At 27.5% G+C, this 9,234-nt stretch overlaps 1 protein-coding gene across 1 annotated transcript; it reads left to right on the plus strand.

The window, feature by feature from the left end:
- Window positions 1-5,558: 5,558 nt before the first annotated feature.
- Window positions 5,559-6,581, plus strand: LOC121127811 (uncharacterized). The gene is made up of 5 exons (XM_040723335.2): window positions 5,559-5,717; window positions 5,778-5,897; window positions 5,972-6,076; window positions 6,136-6,240; window positions 6,296-6,581. The coding sequence occupies exons 1-5, from the start codon at window positions 5,642-5,644 to the stop codon at window positions 6,427-6,429; spliced, it is 540 nt and encodes a 179-aa protein (XP_040579269.1). The 5' UTR covers window positions 5,559-5,641; the 3' UTR covers window positions 6,430-6,581.
- Window positions 6,582-9,234: the final 2,653 nt, after the last annotated feature.

Genomic DNA, 9,234 nt, shown 5'->3' on the forward strand with positions numbered 1-9,234 from the left:
TTGTCTCCTCTATAAGGAATATAATGAATAAGCTCACCCGAAGATGTAGCTAAAACCCAAATCGTGTTGGTTTTGATTTGGCTTATATTTTCATACCATAAGGGCCAAAGCACTTGACCATAGATTCATGCATACAAATATATTCATACTTTTACACATATTTTTTTGCAGTCTCGTTTATAGTTTCAAAGAGTACTGCAATTTTCCAAAAGGGATCGTTCAGATTCGGATGGTTGTTGTTGGCAAAATGTGTGTACCGCAGAAGTTCATCAAATCTATTTCGGGACATTGCTTTTTTTATTAAGGTGTTACTTGAGTCTTTCCGTCTTTGCCAATACATCTTTATTTGCTCTGCATTGAAATAGCCACTTAAGTACATGATGGCATGAGTCGCTCGAATTGTCATACTGTTCACCTTGTCACTAAAGGTTGGATTGTTTGAGCAACAGGCATATCGTTTCACTCAAGTTTACTCAACAAGAATTGATACAAATAAAAAAATCTTCCATATTCACATACATATATCTGTATACTCTTAAACCATCAAATAATTTTTATTTATTAATTATTTTTTTATTTTATGACATGATTCACAAGGTAAATACTAAGGTCTAGGGACTATTTTTTTAAAAAAAAATAAAAAACCCTTTTTAATTTAGATTCAATGATATACCTTGGATTGACATCTATGGTACTTGCTTTAGACTAGAAATATGCACTAAAGTAATAAGTAGGCTATTCAAGCTCAAGTATTGAGACTAAAATGTGACTCAAGTGTTACACTTAGATAGTCTGAGCAAAAAAAAAACATCTGCTCTCGCCACTCAAAAAATATCAAAGATTCAAACACTTGTGAAACCAGTATCTTTGATTTGACTGTTTTTGTGTATGTGTTTAAAAATAGAAGTATAGAGTAATCCCTCTTGCGTGAAGGACGAAGAATAACACTGATAATAATTTGTTGCAGAGTGTGTCCATGTTGACTCAGAGTAGAATTGAGGATACACTTTATAGTAATTATATGCTTTTATTATTGCTGGATACGGAATAGGATTTGTGTTGATTTCCTTCATCTTATAGCAGCTTGCAGCTAATTTATCTAAAAACCCATGAAAGTAAAGCTGCTCTTCTCCAAAACTTTTGTCAAATTTTTAGGATGTCCACGTTAATTTTTTAATGATACAGAAAACTAATCGTATTTTTGAACTATATTTCTTGTTAAAAATAAGTGCCAACAGCAATGAGAAATGAAAAAAAAACTTGAATTGAATTAAAATATTTATTTGTATAAATGTTATTTCTCATTAGATTTTATTAGTTGAAGAGATATATATAATTATTCATATGACCAAATTATGTTATAACTAATAATATTCGGATCCAAAAAGTTGTTTTTTTACCTGGGAAACATGATAAAATATAATATATATATATATATATATTTCAATTAATTACTTTTGTCAAATTTTTTTTTATACTTTACTAAAATGTTAATTTATTTAATAATTTCTTTTTTTATTCAATTAATTAATTTTTTTATACTTTACTCTTTAATAATTTCTTTCTTGTACAAATAAACTAAATTAACCTCTCTGATCATCATTATTATAAGATATATACGTATTATATAATACTATTATTCATAAATGTATAATTTTTTGCAAAAATATGAGATTTTATACATTTTCGGTTTATGAACAAAACCAATTGTTATACAACTAGTTGCAACAAATTATTTCACTTGATACACATGTATCCGTATTTGCAAAGTATTGCAAAGCTAACTTGGAAGCATTGGGTAAATATATATTCTCACCCATAACACTAGGTTTTCGTCAACTGGGAAGTATTTAATCAAGTGTTAAGTAATTATCTCTTTCTTGATGGAACAAATACATAAACTATTTTGCATAGAAAAGGTTTCTTATACATTAAAATCTTACATTGCTATCTAAATCAATTAATTTAATCCTTTGATGACTTTGATGAGGTATACCATTTTGTACTGTTTCAAAAAATGCTTATAAATATAAAACTTGCCGTAATCTAGTTTTGTTATTTCATTGAACATGGCTTTGGTTGTTGAACTGTCAATAGATTATGACAGCTCCGAGTAATTGAATTAATAACAAAAAGTGGTGTAATTGTCCTTAGTTTACTTAGCACAAATCTAAATCCACAACAATTTTCTATTAAAAAGCTTATTTTTCGTATATTCTGATTTTTTATTGATAGAATAATAATTGCTCGTATGTGTAAACTTCTATTTGAAAGATGTTTTTTTTTCTTCAATCTATATTATTTTGGCTTAAAATGTTCTTTTGTTCGTATAATATAAAAACTTTGTTTTGTTTCTTTACTCTAAGACTCATTTGCATTTATTTAACATTATTTCTTGTAATCAAAGAAAAGTTTAAATGAGTTTCTGTTAGTTTAAGTACAAAATCCAACAAAAAGCATTTATAATTTGTTGAAAAGAGTAGTACTTACATTTGAATTTGTAATTGTTTATATGTACATTGATCAAGAAAATTTATTCAAAAATAGAAGGTTTTTGTGGTTTTTTGAATTATTAATTTCAGAGATATGAGCGTTTAAATTAGAGGAACAAGTTAATTTTTCGGAAAGAAAAGTTATACAATTTATTTATACTTTCATTTAAACTCTAATTGCTTACTCTATTTTTTTTTTTTTTTCAATTATACTCAAAATATGTATATAGATTAAAATAGGCCATATAAATTCTAGAAATGTAAATAGTATATCTCGAAAATGAATAACTACAAAGATATAATCACTACAAAAATTGCTTACAGTAATTGTCCTAGACAATTAATAGTCAATTTAAGACATGACACAGAAGAGTAGATAAATTCAAAATTACACATGCATAGATTACATAACCATAGCAATATTATCATAAAAAATCAGCATATAATCATACTCACAAAAAATAAAAACCAAAATATTATAGATTTTAAGAGTAAAACAGTTCCTATAAAAAAAATTAACCTATCCATTCAGAGTACATTCTAGGGAGTATGTATTTTATGCTATAGAAAATGTTAGGGAATGTTTGGATAACTAATGTATAGCCCACAGAAAACTATTTTATCTTGTTTCTATCCTTCTCTTTGGTAATTTATATGTACATCACATACTGAAATACATTGACTCTCTCAAATTTTTGTCAAATAAGAGAAGGGAAATATTTAAAAATAGTTTGTAAATTTCTAGTTAAGTCAAACTAAACAACTTTTCTATGATTTTTTTTTTTAAATTAGAAAGCCAGTTCTGATGTCCTGAGGGCTACTAGTAATTTTTATTTAATTTATTGATGAATCATGTAATGGAAAAAATAGTTTAGTCCATACCAATATATAAATATCAATATTTCACACTCTATTTCAAAAAGGGGGAAAAAAAGGTTTTAGTTACGATTCAATTCTATAGAATCACCAATTCAACACATATTGTGAAACACTTGTTTCACAAGTGTTTCACATCTTTGATATTTTTAGATTTGCGAGAGCATATGTGTATTAGTTCAGGTTATCTATGTCTAACACTTGAGTTGCAGGATATCAGGCATAATACTTGAGCCCAACTGGCCTACTTGTGACGTATCTCTAGTCTAATGTAAGTAACATAGCTGCCAATCCAAGGACAATCATAAGATCTAAATTAAAATGGGGACTCATTGATCAAAATAATAATAATGTTTGGAGGAGCAGTACTTATAATTGAATTGTTAATTGTTTTGTATGGTTCCTTTTGATTACATCTATCTTATGAAATAATATGAAGGACTCTCTATGGTTTGATTTATAAATTTTTTTCAGAAATAAAAGGTATTGTCAGATCCAGATTATTTATCTAAGAACATTATTTAAAAAAAAAGAAAATTTTAATTTTTTTTCCTACTAATAGTTTTCATGTAAAAGGATAAACTTTCTATATTTGTGATATATAAAAATGGACAGATATTTACATTTAATATATAGTAACATAATACTTTGGGGATGCTTCTCTTCCGGTGGCACAAGGAACCTTGTCAAGGTCCAATGAATAATGAAAGGAGAGAATTACATTCAGATCCTTTATGAAAACTGGAAAGAGTATGCTGAAAAACTCCAGCTTTGTCACAATTGGATGTATTTGCAGGATAGTACTAAATTATCCAATCTAAGTAACTGGAATAAAATCATTAATTATTAATTAGAATCAAAGAATGGGTTAGAGTTCAAAACCCTAATTCAAACTTGAAAAAATACATTACAAGTTTAAAAATTGAATTGGCTGTACTCTCTAAAATGAAAAAACTCCAGAAAAACACTTAAATAAAGACATAACTATTCTTAAAAAAGGAAAACTCGATAGTATAAAAAACTACCTAAGATTTACCCCTTAAACATTTACCAGTTTTTTAGGATGATAAAGAGGAAGTTATAAAATTAAAAAGACACCTTCATTTGGCTTTTTCCTTATCACACGAAGTTCAAATTCATCGTTTTAGGGTATTTCTTCATAACTTTTGCAAAAAGATTTTTCAAAAGAAAAAAAAATTGAAAAATATGAACTAATCATTCAGAAAATGAAATTTTTTTTAGTTAACCAGCTATTTTTATATGTCATATTTAATATGCAAACAAATTTCCAGATCAATTTTTACAAAGTTTATCGACGAGTCCAATATATCCAACTGGTTGTTTCACTGATTTCTTTTTGGTTTTGCCCATAATTTTTTTCATTTTGAATAAACTTATTAGTTGGGTTGTTTTTAGAGATGCCAGCTACTTTTTGATTTATATTTTATAATTTATTTTTTTTAGATTTATAAATGCAAAAAAGGATACATTCATTCATAATTGTCTTTCGATATATATATTTTTGAATTATATATTTTAAGTATATAATGTTCAATAATTGTCAAAAATGTTTACTGCGTACTAGGAACTAATTTCAATTCAACCAATCAGCATTAAAAACGTTGATAATGAGAAAGTAGCAAAAGTATCGACAACGGTCAACAAAATACACTCAAGGTAACTACGTGCTTTTTAATATTATATTACTATATAAAATATAACAATATTTATAATGAAGTATTATACATACTATTTTTGGTTTCATTGACGAGATATTGGTAATCAAAAATTCATCAAATCCTATTTTTTTCATATTCAAGGTTTCAGACCTCAAAGTTGGATAGAAATATAAATCCTAAATTACATTCCAGAGATGGACAAATGTAAATCAAATCATATACCAAATTAAAGTTTAATTCTTGTTCCTTTGAAAAGCTTTGCATTGAATGACCAATATATTTCTTTCTGTACGAGGTACAAAAATACATCATGATCCAAACCCTGGAACATAAGTGTTTAGAAATGAGGTTAGTCATACTGCGAATTTATATACAAAGTACTACATATCGTGGTATAACAAGTGATTGGAACATAACGTAGCGTATTACCATGTAGATAAATAAATATATTGGTCATTCCATGCAATATATTTATATCTCTACGCAGTACTACAAGACGCCTTGTTCCAAACACTTGTAAATATAAATGTTGTATAAAAGTATATAATTCATAACAATTTGCCAATTTACAAACAGTTTTCAAAATCAAGAGCCATGGAAACAAACCGAGTACTGATCCTACATTTATTGAGCTTCTGTTTATTTCATCAATGTTTTGGAATTTTGTCGAGTAATTAGAAGCACTTTTGTACATCTTGGAGTTTACAATCCAATATTTTTTATCTTTTAGACACTACCTGTGAAGATACCGATGAAACCTACTGTCATTCATCAATAGGTTCTAGCAAAGAATCTTGCTTCGACGCTGCGTTTCAATACACTTGCCCTAAATCTTGTGGTATTTGTGATGGTAAACTATAAAATACATATTTATCTATAGCTGCATTCTTATGACTAATATCATGTATCTTTCCATTCACTTAGCTAAGTGTAGAGATAATAATGGTGCTTGCTATAGAGATTCTATAGAGGAATGCTTTGAACCTCAAATTGCAAATGAATGTCCGAAATCGTGTGCCGGATGTGATGGTTAGTATCAAAGTTGTTTGTTGTATATCCATTCACTAATTAAATTATTTTATAAATAGAATGCGAGGACCTGATTTCTATTGAATTTTGTGAATCGATTAAAAATCGATGCAACACGGATGCTTCAGTTCGATATTCTTGTAGAAAAACCTGCGACTTATGCAGTAAGATTATTACTTATTATTATCTTACCATATAACTTATGCATTTGAATTATAGAGAGTAATTGTAATAATGCATATTATGATGACACCGTTTGTGAAGAATACCAAGCTAGAGACACCTGTGATGATGAACTTCGTTCAACAAAAATGAAAGAAATGTGCAAGAAAACCTGTAATGGTTGTGAATAAATTCAAAACAACATTGTTCTATTAAAACAAAAATCATTTGATATTTCCAATTGTAATCATTAATTTTTATTTTACATTTATCTCGTCGTTACTTTTAAAATTTTAAAAATGAATAACATTCAAATTTCATGATATTAAATTCCTACATCGTATTTTATTTGGTACTTGATTATAATATTGCTACGTATGTTACAAGAAAAGCAAAGACTCTTCATAAGAAATATTTAATAATTATATAGATTGTTAATTTTGATTCAATTTTTTAAAAGTTAAATTTTTCAAGAATATATACATTGGGAATGGTACGGTACGCAGCTGTACCACGGGTTGGTTCGTATATATTTACCCTCAGTGTCGTCTTATATAATCACATATTTAATGTATATAAATATATTATAAAGTTTGGGTTATAATTGTTTTGTTAATTTTTTTTTTTTTTTATTTTTTTCCATTGTTGAAGAACATATAAAACTAATTATAAATATATCAATGAGCCAAATAATGGACCATAGAGTCATCTAAGACTCATGATATAAAAAAAGTTTGCTTCTGTTCCACTATAAAATAGATATCTGCATAGCTATTTCCAAACACTATTCCAGTTAATCACGGTTCAACTCTCGATTGTTCATAAATCTTGTGTAACAATACATTGCAGACATTTCATAAGTTTTTTCTTCATTCTGATGAAGAAATGGAGGGATCATCGGTCGAAAATATTTTTTTTTTTATAAAAACGGTTATTTCTACTTTTCTTGGATCCGTCCAGCCTTGCACAGTTTTTGAAGAGCCCATATCTTTTTCCAGATTTATCTACAGTTCATCCCTTCAATCTCGTCATCAGAAAATTTCTGTTAAAGCAGGATATAGTCTGGATCTAGAAAATCAAGATTATACTAATCAGAGTCGGATTCACTATTACATGCCACAATGTGAGTAAATATTACAGTTTTTGAGTATTAAGTACTAGAAGGTAAAGACTTAGAAAAACCTCAACTCCGAACACAAAGAACAATTATAAGTTTTTGTCTACACGGCCAAGAAAAGCATCGATAGGAACTTCATTTATATGTATGGTTTTAATATTTAAATTAATAGATTTAGATAGTGAGGTAATATTTTAATGCATAGTAAACTTTTCTAATTTAAAATAAATAATATATTTTTCCCTTCAAAAAAAAGTAATGACTTACCAATGGATAAAATACTTCCGAGTTGATAAAATTTTAGTGTTTCGTTGGAGAGATAATACTAATAAATTTTCCAATGCTTCCAAGTTTGTTTCACAATATTTTTGCAACTACAGATACATGTGTATCAAGTGAAATAATATGTTCGATATATGGCAAAATTTAATACTATTTAATTAGTCTTGTTTATTACCCGAAAATGTATACAAACTCAACTTCTTACTAAAAATGACACATTCATCAATAATATTATTATATAATTCGTTTATATCTTATAACAATTTTTGTTTTTAGAGAAGTTAAGTATATTTAGGAATAGTTTATTTGATGTTTTCCCTCAAGAATAATGATAACAGTTTTTTTGAAAATAAATGGAATATTCTTCAAGTTGTAACCATCAAAGGTATCGCTCTGTTCCATTGTCATATTCTTTTCCTATACACAAATATGTTTTATAATTTTTCAGGAAAATATTGGGAGTTGAAACGAATGATGCCCCAAAAAAATGTATATATATATTATATGAAGCATTTGCCAATGTTTTTTTAATGCCTTTGTCTTAATTCTGCATTAAAATATGATGAAAAAAAGTTATTTTCAGCTTTTGCCCAAATATTAACATTTAAAATTTTCATCCATTTGTCAAATCAACCTTAAAAACAGAAAACACCCTATCAGATTCCTGACTTGTATTATACTTTAAATACCCACAAAAAATAGTCAAATCAAAGATACTTGTTTCACAAGTGTTTTACATCTTTGATATTTTTAGAGTGGCGAGAGCATATGTGTATTAGTTCAGGTTATCTATGTGTAACACTTGAGTTGCAGGATTTCAGTCACAATACTTGAGCCCAACTGGCCTACTTGTGACATATCTCTAGTCTAAAGTAAGTAACATAGCTGCCAATCCAAGGAATATCATTGGATCTAAATTAAAACGGGGATTCATTGATCAAAATAATCATTCAACTCCACTAGTATTTCTCTTGTAAATCATGTCCCCAAAATCGTATGATGGTTTAAAATTATGCAGATATATGTATAAGCAATTAAGCTGCATCTATGAGATGTATGTAAAGATGAAATTCTCCCTTAAGCATTATTTTCAAAGAAAATCAATTGATTATTACATCATTGTATGTTTCCTTTTGTTCACATTTATCTTATGAAAAATAATATGAAGGACTCTCTATTTTTTGATTTATAATATTTCTTCAAAAATAGAAGGTATTTGTCCGATCTAGATTATTTATCTAAGAATATTATTTAACAAAAGAAAATTTTCATTTAAACTTTTTTCTCACTTATAGTTTTCATGTAAAAGGATAAACTTTTATATTTGTAATATTTAAAAATGGACGGATATTTACATTTTATATGTAGTAACATAATGCTTTGGGGATGCTTTCTTCCGGTGGCACAAGGAACCTTGTCAAGGTCCAAGGAATAATGAAAGAAGAGAATTACATCCAGATCCTTTATGAAAACTGGAAAGAGTATGCTGAAAAACTCCAGCTTTGTCACACTTGGATGTATTAGCAGGATAGTACTAAATTATCCAATTTAAGTAAGAACAAATAAAGCAACTTTATGAATTTAATTAAAACTTTCT

This window comes from Lepeophtheirus salmonis, chromosome 13 (assembly GCF_016086655.4).
Source record: "Lepeophtheirus salmonis chromosome 13, UVic_Lsal_1.4, whole genome shotgun sequence".
In the NCBI taxonomy this organism is placed as follows: Eukaryota; Metazoa; Arthropoda; class Copepoda; order Siphonostomatoida; family Caligidae; genus Lepeophtheirus; species Lepeophtheirus salmonis.

Excerpts from the sequence above, each read along its gene's own strand:
- LOC121127811 (XM_040723335.2), top strand. The coding sequence starts at position 5,642 with ATGGAAACAAACCGAGTACTGATCCTACATTTATTGAGCTTCTGTTTA. Across the intron at positions 5,718-5,777 it reads ATGTTTTGGAATTTTGTCGA|ACACTACCTGTGAAGATACC; the intron begins GTAATTAGAAGC and ends TTTATCTTTTAG. Across the intron at positions 6,077-6,135 it reads ATCGTGTGCCGGATGTGATG|AATGCGAGGACCTGATTTCT; the intron begins GTTAGTATCAAA and ends TTTTATAAATAG.